The following is a 21884-nucleotide window of genomic DNA, read 5'->3' on the forward strand; positions in this document are numbered from 1 at the left end:
AGTGAAATCTTTTTATTTATTACACAGTTTTTATTATAGTAAGCTATAAGTAATTAAGAACCTAGTGATAGATAGTAAAAAATTCGGAGTAGAAAAAAGTATGGAAAACTGCGATATCTTCCAAAATATTGAATATTATAAAACTTACTAATGAATATATTTCTTAATTCAAATTGAAATAAATAGGAATTCCGAACTGTTTTCGAATTTTATCCATAAAAACTCGGTTTTATAGAAATATCATCCAAATAGAAATCTGGTATCTGATATCCAACAGTGATATTCCTTTTCACTTATTTAAGAAATATGTTTCCAATTCGACATTCCTGCAAAAAAGTTTAAATATCAGTATAATTAGAAAAGGTTAACTATTGGATTGCTTGTTACAAAATCTATCAAAATTAGAATAAGACAATAATTGGTTACGTGCCAATAACCACGATGAAAGAAAATTTGAGGTTAAAAGTCGGAGCTATGTCAGACATATATGTCTAAAGATTTTATACTATATTTTCTCATAAAGTTACCTTAACGCACGTGAAAATTTTTTCTTATATGATCGTGGCGATTAACGTGCTAAAAATAATTTACTCTTCACATTTAAAAATAATAAAATAGAAACCAAACTCTAAATTCATAATTTTCTAATTTGTTACATTCTCTTGATGATATTGTCATTAACCGTTTGACCTGGACTGACCTCTTCTATTTTTGCAATATCATTTATAGAATAATACATGCACAATTGAGTAATCAAATCAAACTATGAATACAAAACAACATCCCGATGTTTAAATCGAGTCAATGTCCAATGCGTATGCAATGAAATGATGCCTAAATTTGAATGATCTAATTTCATTCATACCTTCATAAATCATATACTCGTTACATTTATTAAGAAACAGAAAAAGAGAATATAAAGATTAATATGTAAGACAAATTTATATAAACTATAAATTAATTGTAATGGGGCTTAATTTTTTAATTCCTTAACTGAAATGAAAACTAAATGGTGCAATGTTAAGGTTCAGTAATTAGTCATTCGGTCCAATATCAAGCTTAATTATAGTTAGTAAAATATAGAACTGAATTAATAAATTATTCGGTAATATACAAAGGAATCATTTAGAATTAATTAGATGAGTGAAAATAAACCGCAATTTCTTAAAGATTTATTTTGTCTGCTTAATTTTGCTATTCTAGAGAGACCTATAATAGGTTTGCTAATTATTTGAACTTTATTTAGAGAGAGACGATAACATTTTGTTGTTTAGATTATATTCTTGGTAATGTACTGACCTCACAAATCACAAAAGTTTTTAGATAAAATAGAGTCAGTACAATCAAAAAATTAAAATACCAAAGTACAGAAAATTATATGAAATGAGCTTTAGCCTTTAACATAAAATTCTCAGGAATTATAATAATATTGCAGCGTCCAGATTAAAGCATAGTTACGATTGACAACAAATGAATTTATTTAATAGAAATGATTTCAGACAATATTTTTGATTTACACTTTTTTAAATACCTGTGAATTTTTAAAAATAAATGTGATACACCAGTGTACATATATCATATTTATAAGGCATATACAATGCGAAAGTGTATATCACATTTATAAGGCAACGTAAAGGTGTTGAGCACATGCATAAGACAATGTAATTAAACATTTTATATACACACACATACACAGATATACATACATATATATATATATATATATATATATATTTATATATGCATATATATATATATATACATACATAATAATATGACAGGTCCATAGTATGACAGCATCACAAAATCAATGATTTTCTTCTTCTCCCTTGTTTATGATTTCCATTACCGCCTTAATACCATTAATTAATGACCATTAATCACTTTATATTCATTTTTATAAATTTTCCTTTCTAAACTTCTGCTTCCATGCTTCCTGGTCCTGTGCTTCGCCTTTCAGTTCTCTGTATTTTCTCTTTTCGCATAAGGCATCAACCACATCTACATTCTTTCTTTTCCAAATTCTTTCAGTCCTTCTATTTTGCCTTCGACGACGTCGTGCAGGAGACACTCTTTTTGCAGAATGGGTCCGATACAGTTTCCTTTTCTTTTAAGTATCGTGCTCAGTAGAGTCCTTTCTTCGCCCACTCTTCTCAGGACTTTTTCATTTGTTATCCTGCCAGTCCACTACTTTATTTTCTCCATTCGCCTCCAGCACCACATTTCAAAACTCTCCAGATAGATCTTGTCGGCATTCCTCAGAGTCCATGTCTCTGATTCGTACAGAGTTATGATCCTGACATAACAGTTCATCAGTTTATTTTTATAGACCCAAACTATCAAATAAACTTATAAAAATTCGTACGATTTTTATTGGTGCAATGCCTGATTATTAGAAGACAACATCTATATCCAATCCAAAATAATAAACAAAATTTTACTAACTTTCCCGATTTAAATGTTATCTTTTACTTGAAAGTAAATAATATTGAGAATTCAATGATTATCAATAAACTTTTTAAACATAATAATGTTTTCACTAATATAATATAATATTTTTTTCAGCGCCATGTCGACATATATCTTGCTGCTCCTTCTCTTAATGGCAAGGAGTGCCTGGAGTGATCTTCTTGCACCAGAATGCCCAAGTATAGAAAACTGCCGATGTACGATTCCCCGGGTATTACATTGCACGGGCTCGAATCCAAATTTTTACGAAGAAGTGTTGGAGTCTGTATATTTTTTACCAAATGGAACAATTGAGCTGCTCGAAATATTATTAGAAAGTAACACTTCTTATGTTGGTGATATATCGACTAGAATTGGTCAACTCTCTGTACCCAGATTGGCCGTATCATCAACTTCTGGTCTTCAAGGATTAGACCAGTCTAGCTTTTTTAGTTTTAGGAATCAGCTGAATCATTTAGGTATGTGGTACTTTGAAATAAATATTTGTTGCTTAAGAAACAATTGGAAAAAATACTTAATAAAATGAAACAGAAATCTTTTGTGACGGTAAACCAAATTTTAAGAATCGATCGAAATCACATCTGGATAAATATGCCAACAATATATCAACTGTTTCTGATTGTTTGGATGGAATGGTCAATACTTTCTATACAATGAATATACAATAGTTGAAAAATTGTTTCTATACAATAGTTGAAAAATTGTTCTAATCAATAAATTAAGATATGGATAAAAACGTTAAAAATAAGAACAAGTTAAACATGTTTATCTCTTGGTGGATCGAACAGAAATCTGTACATCATGTTAAATTTATCGGAATTTTTTTTTTGTTTCAAGTGCTCAAAAATTAATTTTTTATATGATTTTTTCATGAAATCCTTTAAGCATCTTCATCAAAGACTATATGCTTTGCCTTTAATATGGTTGCAAAATATATTCTTATATTTTGTTAAAGTCTTATATTTATTGATCATCATAAATGCTTTTTACAGGTTTAGCAGGTAACAGACTGGAGTCTGTTCCTTATTTAGCTTTATTTATTTTAATGAATTTGCAAACATTGGATTTACGACAGAATTCAATATCTGAGTTGCACACTGATGATTTTCAAGTAAGTAGATTCATGATTATTTTGTTTATCTGTGAATTTTATATATTTGGATAATTTTTAGACAAATAATTCAACAAAAACTAGCATTATTCAACTGAAAGCTTAGTAGTTAGTTAATATTTTTATCAATATTTTGATTCCAGAATTTGCGATATTTAAAACATATCGATTTATCTGAAAATTCGATACGCGCCATAGCGGCTGGTACGTTTAATGGCTTATACAATTTAGAAGAACTGATTTTGAGAAAAAATAATTTGACCAAAGATGCTCTTATTGCTTTGGGCGATTCTCCAACTTTACGAGAATTGGATGTATCGCATAACCAAATTAATGGCCATGTCGACGAAGAGCTTATGCCTAATTTGCCAAATTTGGAAGTACTTTTACTTCAAAATAACCGCATCAAAAGCGTAAAAAGTGGATGTCTGGCAGGTAATAAATTAGAATTACATTTTAGTGGAATTAGTTTAAAGCTGCTACACTTTTATAAAATATTATTACATTTTTCAGGATGTCCTCAAATACAAACGCTGAATCTATCTCACAATTCTATCGACGTTTTAGAAGATGGAGCATTTTTGCTTCTTTCTGATTTACAGGTAAAATTATTTAAAGACACTTTATTCAAAAAAAAACTGTCTATATATATATATATATATATATATATATATGTATATATATATGTTATGAATGATCAAAAATATTTTTTTTAAAGATTTTAGATTTGTCGCACAATGAAATTGTATCAGTATCACGTTGGTCATTGAGAGGTTTGACAAATTTACGGGTGCTTCAAATGAATTTCAATAATTTACGAACAATAAGTATTGACTTAGTTGTTTCATTAAATAATCTACAAGAATTGTGGCTAAATAAAAACGATATAGCAAAAGTTGAAGAAGGTGTTCCAAAACTTCTTAATCCAGATTTAAAAGTATTGCAATTGGCAGGTGGGTAAATTGTAACTAATCGTCTTTTTCGATGTTTCTGTTTCAATCTTTTCTAATGTTCTAAGTTGACTTTTGACATATTATTTTATATAGGTTTGTTTGTTGCAACAGCAAGCCTCTAGATTCCTAATTAAACAAGAATCTTCTATCTGACGCATGGTTTTTAAATAAATACAATTTTTTTTTGCTTCAATTGCTTAGAAGCATAATTTAATCAATATGTGATAAATCAATTATGCATTCCATATATTTTACTTTTCAAAACTTTCTATTTTTTATCAAGCGAATAATGAAATAGATTTGGAAGGCTGTATTTTTTATATTGTTATGAAGTCTGCAGATGTAACTAGATACTGACTTGATAATTTTAAAGTTTTTATATCTTGTTATCTCTCAGCTTATGATACTAAGTATCACATTAAATATATATATATATATATATATATATATATATATATATATTATATAAAAAATAAGTTGTGACTTTATTATATATAATATATATAATAATGTCACAACTTAATTTTTTAATTTGTTTCTGATTTTCAATTATAATTATGATAATTTTTCAAGGAATTTGCTAATATAAATCTTTTTCTTAAAATAGCAACTAAGAAATCATTTAATTATCATTGAGTAATTAGAGATCATTCACAAAATCATAAGCACACCTTTCACATATGTCTTATTTTTGAAGAACTTAAAGATTTTATTGTCGAAAAAATGTGGTAGCTAACAAATGTGGTGTACTTACTGTGGGCTATAAAGATTTCCAAATTTACCAGTTATTGTTCATGGAAACGAAGTAAATTTTTTTCTGGTTACTTCTTCAATTAAAATTTAATGTTTAATTTTTGGCGTATAATACGTGCTACTATTTACTTACTATAGCCAGCAGGATGCAGCCCCTTGTTCGACAGTTCCTCAAAAACAGCTTTTAAAATTATTCAAGAATAGTTTTTAAAATCATGTTCTACCTTTTTAGACAATCCTCTAGAATGTGGATGCACTATGCGCGAATTCGCATCATGGCTTCGACATTGTCAAAATTGCGATCATCGTGGTTTACGTTCTGCAATATGCGCAACTCCAGCTCGTCTTTCTGGAGGTCATTTAATTTCTACGAAAGAAGAAGATCTTAATTGCGATGGCATAGACGATGATCCAATAACTAATAAAGAAACAATCACAAGCATTGTTATGGAAGGCAAACAAGTCATGCCCACAATACCAGGACTACCGCCTATATCCAAATCGGTTAGTAATATAAATAAATACTTAAAATTTTGTTTTATCTGTGTGTAAAATATTATTTATTTTATTTCAGATACATCTATATCAATACAACTATACTCCTGAATCCGGTGTAGTTCTAACATGGGGAATAGCTCCTGGACCATCTTTTTCTTGTGATGCTATTTTCGTATACGAGTCGAAATTATATGGTCACATAGATGAAGTTTTGTTGGACTCAAATCCAGTTAGATGCCCGAAGAAAAATATTAACAAAGATGTTGACAAAAGGTAAAGAACTTTTTTTGTGTTAACATTTTGATTACATGATTTTATTATAATTAAGTGTGATATTCTATTTTAGTAATGATAACTGGCGAAGAGTTACTTTGGCAGTACCTGGAAGTTTAGATCTCCAAGAAGGTGGCTTTTATCGGTATTGTTTGGTATTAACAAGATCTACAGAAGAAGCAAGTGATGACGTTAACTTTGCTATCGGATGCAGTGATCTTATACAATTATATAAAAACGGTGAACAGGTAAAAATATGAATTTTTGTTTTGTTATTCAATGTCATAATTTTCTAAAACCACTTTATAGTTGAAAGACAGAGACAGTTTTTTTTCATTTTCTTCTTGTTACTTATAGAAATACAAGAGTTTAAATTACAAGATTACATTTTATATACCGCAAATATGCATCAAAACGTTTATGTAAAGATTCTCTAAAATCGTAAAAGTGATGAAGTATTAAAGTCATAGTCTATACTCTATAGTATAGAGACTATAACTAATAACTAATAATGACTAATATAGTATAGAGTCTATACTAAAATTATATTTTGAAATTGCACTATGCACTTCAATAAATAGTTTTGATATCTTCGTAATATGTATTTGTAATTAAATATACTTCACATTTTTTTAACAATACTACAGTTGAAATGATAACAGACATAAATTTTATCTATATTTTTGTATTGATAAATCATTGCATTCATATAGAAAAATAAAAAATAAGTTTACAAGAACATTCTCATAAAACTTCAGAGTGATGAAATAGTATAGTTAGCCTTCAGGTTCTAATATTATATTTAGAAACTGCATCATTCACTTAAAAACAGTTTTGATATCTTTTAAGATAAGTATTTGATAATAAATATACTGCACATTTTTTAACAACAGTAATTTGAATTGATTGCAAACATAAATTAAGTCTATATTTTTATTGATAAATCATTACATTGATATATTATACAAAAATTATCATTTATATATATCGGAATTGTTTGAATAATTATTGATATTTTTCAGTGATAATTAATCATTATAAATAGAAGAATGCTATAAACGAGATTATGGCGTTTGTGTTAAAGAATCCATTATATATATACTTTATAAAGAATTTTATCCTCTTTATTAATTATTGTTAGTTTAAATATATTGAAAAAAATATTTTTTATATAAAGTTAATTTTGAAGTAAATTAATATCATTGACTCTGAGACGGTTTTGCCCACTTAAAAAAGGCAATATATTTAATTTACAAATGCGAATTAGGCCAAGTAAACAAATTTTTATGCACAATATACAAGATGAAGTTCTGTTATTCAAAAATTCTTCATAAATTTTATATATAATACAGAATTTGCAAACATCAACATTGAGAGTGACCTAGGTTTACAAATGCGTATTAGGGCAAATGAAGAAATTTTTATGCACAATATACAAGATGAGGTTCTATTATTCCGAAATTCTTCATAAATTTTATATATAATATAAATTTGCAAACATCATTATTGAGAGTGACACAGGTTACTTAAAAAAAGGCAATATATTTAATTTACAATTGCGTATTAGGGCAAATTTTCATGCACAATATGCTTACTAAATGTGGGCTATAAATATTTCCAAATATGTTTTCAAATTTACTAGTTATTGTTCCTGGAAACGGAGTTCATTTATTCTCTGAATACTTCTCTGAATTAAATTTAATGTTCATATTTCTCCGTATAATGCTACTATTTGGGTTCTGTTATTCCGAAATTCTTCACAAATTTTATACCTAATATTAATATAAAATTTGCAAACATCATCATTGTAATTTATGCAGTTCTCATTTACCAAACAAAGTTTAAATGAATTTATCAACTTCCCGTAGGGTAAGTTATAGTAATCACAAAAAAATCGCAAATGAAAATGTTTATATATCTTTACGTTTTAGAAGTGTCTGAACATTTTGGCATACCTTAGAAAAGATGGATGTATGTGTGTATGTGTTTTTTTTCTATACTTTGAACTTGTACGTTGAAAACGCTCCAACATGGGACTAAATACAATTTGGGGTTGATTAATGAGGGAAGGGCAGTGGTACAAAATCTGTAATTTTCTATTTAAATACTATATATTATAATGTATTTACTGTATTAGTTTCATTTGATTATGCTTGGTCAATTACATTACAGTACATGAAATTATTAGATATTTTATAAAGATTTAGAGGGTACACATTTTTTGTAATTTTTTTTGGGTTTCGTACCAAGATTTTTAATCACGGTACGGGAAGTTCCAGCAATTTGCCTTAAGGCACGATGCCATGCTCCACGCTAGTTTTTTCTTCTATCTAACAAATAGATATAGTATCAAATATAATCTTATGCCTTTATTTCGATTTTCAGTCTCAATCTCCAAGTTCAACTATTGGTTTTGTCAGTTCCGCCATCAGCGGTGCAGGAGAATTGCGATTGCGGGTATCAGTTCACAAAAATACTGATGCCTTGGTGAAGGCAATAGAAAGGAACCAGGACAAAGACTCCTGCGAGTTGGGGGTTGCGGTTCTCGCTCAGGGTAGCGTTATTGCCCGACGGGATGCACCGTGCAATGTACTAGTCAGATTACAGGTAAATCGGAAATATTTATTGATTGATGAATATATTGAATATTTTTAAAATGTATATGTGCATTTTAAAAAAATTCGATCTTCAATTTTTTTTCTATAAACAACTATCAGACCTTATATTTAGTAAAATTCTCAGTTAATTCCTAATTATAGAAATATGTATTTTTACTATTTTTCTCAATTATGTCGTCTGTATATTTTTATCCCAGAAGCGGGGTAAAAAAGGACAGCCTGGAAGCAAGCAGATGATTTTAAATAGATTTTACGAAATAATGGCATTTTTTTATTGAAATTATAAATTTCATACATCTCAGACAGACGGAAGTGTCTGGTATGAGAGATCGTATAAAACATCTATACAATAGTATTATTTGATTTAAAATGTCATTACAAACATTTTATATCACTTTTTCTATAATTCAAACATATGTGTATTCATTTGTATATTCAAACTTCGGTCTAATTTATTTTTCTATCTTTATAATAATCTTTTAATTGAATTTTAACTTTATTTTCTTCTTTGGTCATCTTTATCTCTTTCGGAAGCCCATTGAATAATTTCATAGCACTCCAAATAGTGTTCCGCTCGTTTTATTGGTTCTTGCTTGTTTTAAATGAAAATTTTCATGTTTAGTTTTGTTATGTTTAATCTTATGCACTTTTTTAATTTAATAATTTTATTTAATGGTAGGTTGTCTGTTACATATTGAACTTCTTTAGTAGGTGTGAAATAGGGGAGATTATAGGTTATTTTTGTTACTTTATTTATTATTCTCTGAATGCTTTCTATATTATTTGTGGTTGGACTCCATGTTACAATTCCATACACGATTATAGGCATTATGTGCGCTTTCAGTATTAAAATTTTATGTTTTATTCCAAAGTAGTGTATTCTCTTTAGTACTCCTGTTAGAGCGACTATCTTTTTTTCATTCTTTTTATGTGGTCTGTCCAAGTTAATTTTCGATTGTTATTTAACTTTTAATTTAATTACTATTCAAATTATTTAACCTATGCGAAATACAAATTTCACTTTGATGGGTATTAATTATTGGTTCTTTTCTTTATATGTAAAAACAAACACTTTTTAAGATTTATTGGCTTTATTTTAAATTATAACTTACATGATTGAGTATTGATAGTTTAGTCTGTACTTGTTGGCGGTTTAATCGCAACTAACCTCCCGCTCAATAATAATCAGTTTTATCTGATTCGACTCTTATTGTACGAATATGGGTCGATTTATAAGTTTTATATAAATGCTGGACTTGGTACCAACTTACAACTTAAAATTACAAATTTATCTTAATGAAGATAGGATAACATAAAACATTATAATAGATACATAGTTCTCGACAGCACATTTTTGACAAATATCACACTGTTTCTAATCTTGATTTCATATTCTTGAATAAAAGAGCTCAAAACCAAAAAATAAAAAAAATACTTCTATTATGGATATTGATTGGTACATGGTTGTAACATGAATGTTAGTATTTTCATGACGAGAATTCCTGGAAAACCTATCAAACTTATTGGTAATCACAAACTCTGAAAATCGGATGAGTAATGCGCACATTATCAACAATTTTTCTACCCGTAGTACTGCATTCGAAATTTTTTTGGCAAACCTGTAGTGAAATTATATTTTCAACTTGAATTTTACAGCTTATTTCAAAGGCGACGCACCTCATTTCGTATTCATTTGAATTTCACATTCATTTCGAAGGAGCCGAAAAAGAATAAATATTGTTTTTCATTGATATAAAACAGACAAATAAAAATAATAAAAAAAGCAACGATTTTTTTATATCTTTGATTTTTTTATATAATATAATATATATTTTTTTATTATAAGCAAGCTCAATACATGCAAAAGACGGTAAGAAACAGAAAAAATCAAAACTATAAATATTTACTACTAATAATCGTTAACATATAAGACACCAAAAACTCATTTATCCCATATAAATGCATGTAAAATGAATGGTGGTCCAGCCAGACCTTTCCGACCGTTCGAAGGTGAAAAAATATCCGACCGACGGAGGGTTAAGGTGATAGGTAATTACACATCTTTTGCTTCTACTTTAAAATAGTACATATCATTAAAAAATTCTATACTTTACTTGTTTTTGAGATAGCAGCGGATCTTCTTACCCGCGGGCCCTTAAAATATGTATTTGCATTACTCTTTTTAGTTGCATCTTTATTTGACTAATTGAAATACAATTTAAAACTAGATGCAAGCGGCATTTTGCCTTAATGGAAGTTGCTTGAATATCACATTAATAATAATCGAGATATATCTATTAAGATAAAGTTTCAAACCTTTATTTTGAGAATAAAATATTCGCTTTTACTAAAACTAGTTTTCCACTTGATATTGTTCAAACAAATATATCCTGAAAGCGCTGTTTATTATTCCATAGGTCTATAATATTTTAAGTTTATTTAAACCATGGATGCCATGTAAATTATCATGGATCATAAAAAAAGCTTTTTGATATTTATTAAATTTTAATTACGATGAAACGGTCGAACCAATTTTTGCAAAAAACTATTCTGTTTTCTTTCTATTGGTTTTTAAATTTCAAAATCGGTTAAGAATTTTTTGCAAAAACATGGCCGAAAATTTTTGCATTTTTCTGCTAATTCTAAAGAAACTGCTCGCCCGGTTTCGCAAAACAAACTATCAGTTAATCCTACTTTTTGAAAATCAAATTTTGTATCATTTTCATGCAAGAACCAAGTCAAAAAACATTTTGACTAATATTTAAATTTTTTATATGCAGGGATTCTTGGAGGGTCCATACACAGTATGCGTTGCATTGGCTGGTCATAGTGTTCCTGGACCGCATGCCAGGTGCGCTCAGGTGATAAGGAATATGCAAGTAAAAGACTTCAATTATGAAAAAACAAAAAGTATGATAATTATCGGTATGTTGGGTGTTATTTCAATAGCTGTTATGGGTGTTATTGTAACTATTGTAATAGTAAAATTATTGAAGCGACACCGTAAAACGTGCCATGCATATTACGTGAAGTTGAATAACACATCAAATGTTTCATCATGAGATTGTAATTATACACAATAATGTGTAAATACATATATACAAGGATATATATCTTAGATATCTTATGTGTATATATTAGTATGTACATATGAAAAAATAAATTATTTTTGTTACATACTTTTTTCTGTGCCATCAATTTTCGTATCGATTGTGATTAACTTGTTGTAAAAATATCTTTCAGATTAATAGTCACAAATTGATAAGTTTTAATTAACTTTTATATATGTAATTTGAGGAATTGCATCAAGTACAAGGTAGGGTTGGATAATAAGGGGCTGGGTATTCAAATGCAAATTTACTGCGTTTAATAAATGAAATTAATCAATATAATGCACGTATTTTATAGATTGTATTTAATCTTCATACCAAGCCAAGAAAAATACAAATTTATCAACATCTTCAAAATTAAAATCAACTCTCAAAGGGTTGGTAAAATCTTTGATGATGTCCTCTTTGAGATACATTAAATTGCTTTTAAATTTCTGAAATCGCAGGCGTATTTGAGCGAACGTCGATGAAAAGTCTAATTTTGACAAATGCCAAAAAAATTATACTAATTTTTGCAAACTTTGAAGAATTTTTAAAATTAAACGACTTGTCGTAGGGCGGTGATATTTTAGTATGATCTATAAGACTATGGTATCCACCGTCAAAAAAAATCATAAAAATTGTCGAATGTTTTTTAACACTTTATTACAAGAAAACGGCCCGGCCGATCTCTACCAAAAACTAATCAGCACGATTCCCAACGGTTCGAACGGTTTTTGAATTTTCGAAAGCGATTCAGAATTGCGGACTCAAACGTGGACAAAATTTTTTTCACTTTTCTGCGATTTACAAAGAAACGGTTTGGCCGATCGTCGAACAAAACTGAGAAACGCCAGTCCTCATCGAAATACATCGAATAGCTTTTAAATTTTTGAAACCGGTCCAGCCGTTTTTGAGAAAACGTCAATTTGCAGCAAAAAATCTGTTCACACACGCACACATACTTTTTCCAAATTTGGTCTCATTCGATTCAGAATGGCTTGAAACGCCGAGAAAACATAAAATGAGCGAATAGGATTTTTTTATGAAAACATAAACTTCTCCTTCGGGAAGTTAAAAAACATAATGTTACCAGATTTAATAAAATTATACGTTCCATATAATGTAAAATTAGTTGAAAGAGAAATTTTGAAAATTCAATAACTATTCGGATATCAATTGGAAATCGTGCTGATTAGTTTTATCTTCATTATTGATTATTAAAAAAAATATTTTTTGGCGATTTTAAGGCAAACTTGTATGACGATAAAGATAATGGTAACTAAACTGAATATTTTGGTAAGAACAGTTGTTTTGTATGTTAAGAAACTTATTGAAATTTAAAGCATTTTAAAATTTGAAAAGCAATAAATGCTCATCTGCAATTTTTGCATATGAGTTCATACCACTAGTTTTTTTTGTAAAAGCACTTGTAAATCCAATTAATATTTGAAAATTTAACATCTCTTCAGCATATAAACGGTTGTAAAGATATATATCGCACAGATGTCAGCAGTAGGAGGTAGAGGTAACGGCCTGTTGTGGTAACCTTATTAATGCTTATTTATCTGGGGTGGTAACTTTATTTTTATTCTAAGTTTGAAAAACGGACAGTAAATCATCATTTCACACAAGTGTACCAATGAACAGTGTGATTTTGTTGTCGACCAGCTTAAGGTGTTACACTGGTCAGCCCTACTTTCCTGAGGATTTTGGATTTTATGCGATACGTTAACGGTAAGTTTAATTTTTATTATTATTGCCGACTTTGTAAGCTAATGCATAGTCGCTTTAAAAATTTTTATTTTGTTTTTAAGCGCCGTCAAGTGTATTTAATTTAATTTTATACGTAAATTTATTTATTATTATTATTATTTTACAAGTAACCGCTAAACAATAAACTGTATAGCTAAATAGAGTTCTAATAAAACACATTTTTCGAGGAGTTAGCAATTTCGTGATTATCTTAAGTACGTTCAAAAGCTTGAGATATTAATTAATTAATACGTATTTTCATCTTTAGTTATATTTATTGGGAATGACAACATATTATTTTGAATTGAGAGTATAAAATTATTTTTATTTTATATTAAAATTAATTACGGTGACGTGCCTATAATCATGATTTTACCATTCAATTGTTTAGACTTTTTAGAAGTTTATTGAAAACATCAATTTGATCAATCTTTTTGGATCCGTAATACGGTGCACGAGATTTTCACTTATATCCTTTATTTCCGTATACCCTGTATACGGTAGTCATAAAAGGAATAAACAGTTATGCCCTCATTTGCAAATAACACTATCGAGACGTCTCCATCATTAGTCTCTCTGCAAACTTACAAAGTAAATCGCGTTTATTTAGTATGTTGAATACTTGCATTACCTCGTTCATTATTTTACAATATGTTTGACTTATTTTTGGGTAACTGTGATTAAAATTTGCAGCTTTTATTTCGTTTTTGTTCTTCTATATTAAGAATTTTAATGAAAATGTATTGAGTAACTATGATAATTCTTCCTATTTATCTCTATTTACTTCCTTCGCGATATTTTAAAAGTATTTTTCTCGAATCTGTCTTTTCTGATACGATATCTCAACTGGACTAATTTTCTTCAAATTTTTCCAGTCTTCTGTAAATACTACTCATTAATATAAGCTTCGCTCTTCCCCAATTTTAGATTTTTATTATTTAATATAAATCGAGAATATCTAAAAATGGTGAATATGTCATTCTAGATAAATAATCTTTTCTTTTTTCATATTATTTGGAGGGCTAAAATCAGGGGTATGGTAAAGTACCTAGTTTTTGATACTTTCCATTTCATCACCCGGTAGAATTCTAACTTTTTGACTGTTTTTAATTTTAATTTTTTTCTGTATTCATAAGGCATTATTTAATAACTTGAAAAAAATATAGTAAATTATTATTTGCTTGTTTATTGCTTTTAAAAAATCCCATAAAAACATAACTTAAGTAGTCTAAATTTAGACTGCAATACTTTCTTAAATATAATTCATAAATATTTAGTTAAACAGCTGTGCATAATTCTGAATAAATAGTTGTTGAATATATTTTCAACACAGCTTCTATTTTTTTTTTTGTTTTTTTGATATTTAAAATCAGAACAATTTCAGAAAAAGAAATACTTTTTTTTTCATATTTTAAACAAATGGTTCTCATTGAAAAAAAAATGTGTATTCATTTTCGAGTTAAGTCATTTTAAGTACAGTTGTTATTGATAATTCAATATTTACATCATAAATGGGTCAAAAAATTTATAAGCTTTTTGAAAGTATTTTTTTTTTCTTTTAAATTGAAGATAAAGTTAAGTTGGACATACCATAAATCATGTAAACAATAAATACTAACAAGTTCTTCACAGAAAAAATTATCAATTTTGAACCTTTGCAGTCCAAAGTTTAAATATTTGCTCAACATAATAATTTTCATATATAGTTCTTTGATCATAAGATAAAATAGTAATAAAAAATAAATTTGTAATACATACAACTTGGAACAATAATATTAGATATACTAAATTGTGAATTGTAACAATCTAGAATTTTTGAATAAATTTGCTTCATTTTAAAAAAATACATTCTGAAAATAAAAAAAATCTTCAAGTATTTTTTTATTATCATTATCATGTTTTTGGCATTTTATAACTTTTACAGAAAAAAAAATCTTTTTAAATCGTTTAATTAAAATTAAAAAAAAACAGAAAAGTAAGTTAACAATATTTTAAAAATACAGCTGCTAAAACCAAGATAAAATTTATCATAAAAGAACAATTTCTAAATTTATTTAAAAAGAAATTATATATTAAATCAATATATGGAATCTAATATAGCTTGCTTATTAAATTTAAAATTCAACCACAACGGTGAGATTATTTCTTGAACTAAAATTGTTTGATTATTGTTGAATAATTGTCTCTTGAAATTTGGTTTAGCATTTTTATCTTTTTTGATTGATAAATTTTTTAATGGAACAGTAATATCATTATCATTGGAACTTGTTCCAGTTTTTATTTTATTTGCTAGAACATCAAAATCACCCATAGATTTGTGACGATGTCTTTTGCAGTTTTGTGCTTTCTTTTGTGTTTTATCAAACACCCACTTTTTAATTCTTTTGATAAATGGAAGAATCATAAAAAATGAATTTGCACTTACACCCATTTTTATTTTTGGCGTCATGTCTTTTTTATTAGATGGCAAATCACTTAAAGGAAACCATTCACAAGACTTGATTTCATTACGAGTCCTAGGCTGAAATTTTGTATTTCTTGATATATTTCCTATTATATATAATCTGACAAATTGATCATGTACAACTGTTTCTATATATTCGTCCTCATTTATTAGTTTTGAAATGTCAAATCCTGTTTCTTCAAGCACCTGATAAATCATGATTACATATATTAGAATACTTGAAAATTTGATATAGATAGATTATTAATAAAAATGTAATTTTTTGGTCTTGAAATATACAATAATATATGAAATATTTTAGTTTCAGTTAGATATTTCATGTACAACTCATATATTAAATCATTTAATATATAAGTTTAATTGTAAGTAGTAAATAGAAATAAAGTATGAAAAATATAAACCTCTCTTATAGCACAGTGGGAAGGGTCTTCATCTTCATTTACTTTTCCTTTTGGAAAACCCCAAGAACTTTTTGCTAAATAGGATTGTACTAATAATACATGTGAATAATTTTCACTCAGTAAGATAGCACCATAAGTTGGAACAGATAGTTTATACTCTCGCCATGAATCTAACACGGCATCTAAGTTTGCATGATGGCATTGAAGAAATGGTATGTGCTGGTAATAAAATATTAATCTCAGTAAGCATTTAATACATTTAGATTAATATATATGTAGACAAATATTACAGATAATAGTGTTGCCAATCTCGAATAACAATTTTAATTAAAGGCAAGTAAATCTGGTATAAAAATTAATGCATTTAACTTATACATAACATACTATGTAAAAAGGTGTGTAGGTAAGAGTTCATAGTTGAAGTGAAAAAAAAAATTACAATAATTAAAAACTATATAAAAACAATGATAATTGTTTGATGAGTTTAGAATCGATGTATTATAAGTAATTATATTTCTAGTACTGATACTAATATTTTGCGAACATGTGAAAAAAGATCTTGCAAAACTTCTTCATGAAATATTTGCTAAAGATCGATAACTTATTTCAAGCAATTTGTGCTTTATATAGCCTTTGAAGATTTTCTACACATATGCAAATATATATACAATGAAAACTAATTTTGGTTAAGCAATTTCAATGACATTTTTTGTGTGAGATTTTTGGTTTCTCAATTTTTAACTAATGTTATAGAAAATACTACCTTAAATATATGGGCTGCAAATTGCCTCAACCCACAGGCTAATAATTTTGTTTCTTCGTCTGTACAATAAAAATCCAAGTAAAACCAATGTGCTAATTCTATTTGAAAGCAAATACGAATTAAATTGTTTCTTTCTTCTTCTGGTACGTTTATTATAAATCTGCTACTGAGATCATCCAAAATATCCTCGGGAATGGAGTGCGTAGAAGTCTTAAGAGCCATTATCTCGGCTACAGTCTAACTTAAAATTATAGTGGTTTAAAAATACACGATGAGACGTTAATAAAATGCACAAATTGCGCTGTTTTAAGACATAATACTATAAAATTTTGTTTAAATATGCTCTTACAAATCATCTTTGACAGTTCAATACATGTTTGTCAACATCGACCAACATAACCAACATTATGAGAACTAACGAGAACATTGCCATCTACGAGAAAATATCCGTTAATATAGTAACTGCAGCCAACTTCATTGGCTTCCTCTTCTTTTATCTATGGTTGAAATGAAAACAAAATGAGAAATGTCAATTTCTAGAGTAGACAAACTAATCGTATTGTGTCAGTTTTTGTTTTCTTTAATTTCAGTTTCTGTTATGGTGTAACATAAATTAATTAAAATGACGTCTGCATTATACTTAGAACATTATCTAGATAGTAAGAACGATTATATTTTGTGTGAAATGAAATAGTAATATTTTATATACACGGTCAATTTTAGGTTTAGAGCATTTGCCTATCGAGCTTCAAAGAAATTTCACTCTTATGCGAGATTTGGATTCAAGAGCTCAATCAATTATGCGAAATATAGATGAAATTGCAGAAACTTATTTAACAGAACTTCCTAAGATGTCCAGTGAGGCCAAAAAGGAAAAACTAAAAGAAATCCAGGGTTTATTTAATAAAGCAAAAGTACGTTTTATAACAATAAAATATTGAAAGTGAATCATTTTATATTAATTACTAGTTACTTTACAATGTGCATCATTCATTCAATATATACCTCAAAATAAATGCTTTTTTTCTTAACTCATCGTCATATAATACATTTATTGCTTTGAGATTACATTAATAACATTTATGTGTGATATTTTATAATAAGTTGATCAATGAGACCTGAAAACTTTGCACTCATCATTAACATTTATATAAGATAATTTAAAACAGTGGTTGGGCAAACGGAGTAAATTACCTCAAATGGGGTAAAAATGGATTTTCTGGGGTGAAAAATTTGTATATTCTATTAATATTTACTGTATTTGCTATGTAGCTGACCATATCGGGGTAATCTCTCTCTGCCATGGGGGTAATATGAGTTTAGACAAAAATATTTTGGGGTAATGAGTAAGAAAGTTTCCCGACCGCTGATCTAAAAGTACATGGTACTACAATTCATTCAACTTATCATTAGGCACTATTTGATGCAAATATTGCATAATATGTACTGTTGTAATTTGAAAAAGTATTAATAATATTCATTATTATCACAAAAAGAAATGAGTTGATCATTAAGAAATAAAAGCTAGGAATAGTTTTCATTTCTATATTCCAAGATTAATTAGATTAAATAAGAATTCTGTTTAAATAATTTGAAGTCTTTTCTAAATAGCACAGAAATTCTAACTGAATCTTTGGAAACTGTAAAAAAATTTATAATCGGTTCACAAAAAGCGGTTAACCTAAGAAACGGTTAACCTAAGAATACCTTCACCAATTCATACATCTAATTAATAAAATTATACTAACATAATAACCATAAATTCTTTTTTAAACCTAATATTTTTTGAAAATATTTAATGTGATTTTATTTTAGGAATATGGTGATGATAAAGTGCAATTAGCAATACAAACATATGAATTAGTTGACAAACATATTAGACGATTAGATTCAGATTTAGCTAGATTTGAAGGTGAAATTCAAGATAAAGCACTGAGTGGAAGAACTAAGAATGAAGAAATTACAAGTAAAAGTAAGTAACAGTAATTAGGTTTTACTAGCAAGTTTATTAAATAAATATACTATATTCAGTATAAAAAGACTCTAATGTTAACAATAAATTGAATGAAAGAGTATTTACATCAAGAATACATAGATATACAGTATTTTATAGAAATATTAATTCCACTTACAGAAGGCCGCAAAAGAGGCAAAGATAAAACAGCTAAGAAAAAAAGAGGACATGTTACTGATGAGGAAGCAGCTGAAGCCAGTGCTTCTGATAGCAAAGGAAGACCTCACAAAAAACATAAAAAGACACCTGATAGTCCAAAAGATACGGATGCTCCCTTGGATGGAGCACCTCACCCAAGTGATGTATTGGACATGCCAGTTGATCCAAATGAGCCCACATATTGCCTCTGTCACCAAGTTTCTTATGGAGAGATGATAGGATGTGATAATCCAGATGTAAGTCTTATATCAGTATATTTATGACATATATGTTTGCTTGCTATATATATATATATATATATATATATATATGTACATATATAATATATGTACATATATAATATATGTACATATATAATATGCAGTGGTGAGTCTAGCTTAACTTCACTTGAGTAATTAACGACCATCTTTTTATTTTATTTTATCAGAAGATATGTATTAATTCAATTTCAATGTTTAATAATATGCATATTCATCAAATGATAGTACAATAATGATAATGAATGAACAAATAAATCTATTTTCTGATACTTCATGACTGAAACTAACACAAAATATCCTGAAACTAACACTCTATCCACACGTTCTAGCCAAACTAATATCATGCATTGGTAACCAAAAATATGTTTTCAATTCAGAATTGGATATTCTGTACAGCAGTGGGAAATTTTTTACATAAATTTCTCTAATGCGTGTTAATTGGCATTTAGCTCACTTGCCTTTATTTTTTAAGTAATTGTCAGATAACAATTTTATCATCTGTTTCTAATAGTGTATGTAAATAAGATATTGCATTTGGATTTATTATAAATAGCAACTTTTCTTTATAATATAAGGAATAAAAAGTAGTGAAAGAATCTGCGAATGGAAAATTTTTACTGTTTCTAGACAATTTTTCATGTATGTGTATATCTTCCCATTTACTTCCATAATTGATTAATTTTTTGTCCAGTGCCCTATCGAATGGTTCCACTTCGCTTGTGTTGGTTTGACAACTAAACCAAAAGGAAAATGGTTTTGTCCAAAATGTACTCAGGATAGGAAGAAGAAATAGTATATTTTAGTTTATACAATTATTGATTGTAATTTATTTATAACTTATTAACGTTGCTGTTAATATTTCTCGATTCATTTATAGTTATTTAAATTGTGCATTTATTAATATTTATAAAAGGTTAAACGAAATAAATATATGATAATTATAAAGAAATTATGTTTACATTTAGTTTTAACTAAATTATATATGCTTGAAATTCCCCGCCCTGATATTTTCCTTTTAATTAACAAAAGGTTAAAAAAATGATTTTTGATTATTATAATTTTATTAATTAGATTATGAATGTGGCAAAGGCATTCTTAAGTGACAAGTTGATCATCTAATTTTTAACTTTTTTGTCAACTGATTTTAATTTTTTTTACAGTTTCCAAATGATCGGTTAGAATTTCTATGTTATTTAGCAAGGAAGAATAAATTTAAATTAAATAATCAATATTATTATAAAAGAAGAACAATATTAGAACACAATGATTCAATAATTAATTACATAATAAGCAAACAAAAAATTAAATTATTAACTTTAATTACGAATATTAAGATTATACATATAATTTTTTAATCAATTTAATAAATGCCCCTGATAAATATAAATATATTTTTATAGCCAATTAGTAACTGTTGTATTTTACAGGAAAAGCATTTATATCTGGTATATTATAGATACTAATTTACTTCTCTATTTTTATCATCTCTAGCATAAAGCTCCCATTAAAAATGTATCAAATTACGTCTCGGAGTCTGATTAGCTTCCACAATCAAACACTTTGAAACATATTAAATATAATTTGAAGTTATCTCTATGGAACAATCAAAATACACAATGATAAAAGCTCAGTTTTAGCTTACTAATACATTGCGAATTGTTATAAAAGTGTAGGTGTAATATACATATTTATTTAGAACAGTACTGCATTCAGTTAAATTTGTTGAATAAGAACGTGGTAATAATATACATTATTTATTATAATTTACTATATACAAAATATATTCATATACCCAAAATAAAATAAATAACGATCAAAAACGTATATTAAATTTATCAATTATTTATTAATTTTAAAATTAAAAGGTAATTAATATTGTGTACGTTTCGGCGCTAGATATGTCTCACCATTAAGCTGTTCATACCAAGAAAACCCAAGAAAAATTTTAGTTAACAATGGAACACAAAAGAAATAAATGAAAAATAAAAATGTTAAGTTATATATAATTTGTAAACAAGAAACATAATATTTAAAGTATAAATTTTGTTTACATTTCTATGGGTTCTGTACTAATGTTCCGTTCCGTATCCGTTAGACAGCGACGCGGCGCTTACGCGCTTCGATATTTCGTCTCTATGCAGTTAAAGCAGTGCGGTTGCTTTGAAAAAAAAGTTCATAATTTCCAAAATATTCCAAATAAAATTTTTCTTTAAAAAGTTTTTTTTTTTCGAAAAAAAAGTAAATTTTTGTCTCAAAAATCTATTTTTATGAACGATAAAATATATAGTAATTGTAATTATCTAA

At 27.5% G+C, this 21884-nt stretch overlaps 3 protein-coding genes across 5 annotated transcripts; 2 read left to right on the forward strand and 1 right to left on the reverse strand.

The window, feature by feature from the left end:
• The first annotated feature begins 2602 nt into the window (after positions 1-2602).
• On the forward strand, positions 2603-11737 carry LOC113385901 (slit homolog 1 protein-like). The gene is made up of 10 exons (XM_026623726.1): positions 2603-2927; positions 3462-3580; positions 3724-4015; positions 4094-4182; positions 4299-4533; positions 5519-5790; positions 5861-6057; positions 6131-6305; positions 8443-8664; positions 11456-11737. The coding sequence occupies exons 1-10, from the start codon at positions 2603-2605 to the stop codon at positions 11735-11737; spliced, it is 2208 nt and encodes a 735-aa protein (XP_026479511.1).
• A 1616-nt stretch (positions 11738-13353) lies between these two features.
• Positions 13354-20527, forward strand: LOC113373273 (inhibitor of growth protein 4). Of its 3 annotated transcripts, none has more exons than XM_026613589.1 (5): positions 13354-13501; positions 17871-18061; positions 18963-19119; positions 19282-19556; positions 20272-20527. In XM_026613589.1, the coding sequence occupies exons 1-5, from the start codon at positions 13486-13488 to the stop codon at positions 20371-20373; spliced, it is 741 nt and encodes a 246-aa protein (XP_026469374.1). In that variant the 5' UTR covers positions 13354-13485; the 3' UTR covers positions 20374-20527. The 3 variants fall into 3 exon arrangements, with proteins under 3 accessions (XP_026469374.1, XP_026469382.1, XP_026469367.1); XM_026613597.1 differs by lacking the exon at positions 13354-13501 and adding an exon at positions 16474-16596; XM_026613582.1 differs by lacking the exon at positions 13354-13501 and adding an exon at positions 17669-17806.
• On the reverse strand, positions 15561-17533 carry LOC113373264 (m7GpppN-mRNA hydrolase). The gene is made up of 3 exons (XM_026613573.1): positions 17148-17533; positions 16385-16603; positions 15561-16169 (listed from the first exon to the last, which is right to left on the reverse strand). Exons 1-3 carry the CDS (start codon positions 17367-17369, stop codon positions 15597-15599), a joined length of 1014 nt encoding a protein of 337 aa, XP_026469358.1. The 5' UTR covers positions 17370-17533; the 3' UTR covers positions 15561-15596.
• Positions 20528-21884: the final 1357 nt, after the last annotated feature.

This window comes from Ctenocephalides felis, unplaced genomic scaffold (assembly GCF_003426905.1).
Source record: "Ctenocephalides felis isolate EL2017-DRISC unplaced genomic scaffold, ASM342690v1 CF-g0.4_SCAFFOLD_00845, whole genome shotgun sequence".
In the NCBI taxonomy this organism is placed as follows: domain Eukaryota; kingdom Metazoa; phylum Arthropoda; class Insecta; order Siphonaptera; family Pulicidae; genus Ctenocephalides; species Ctenocephalides felis.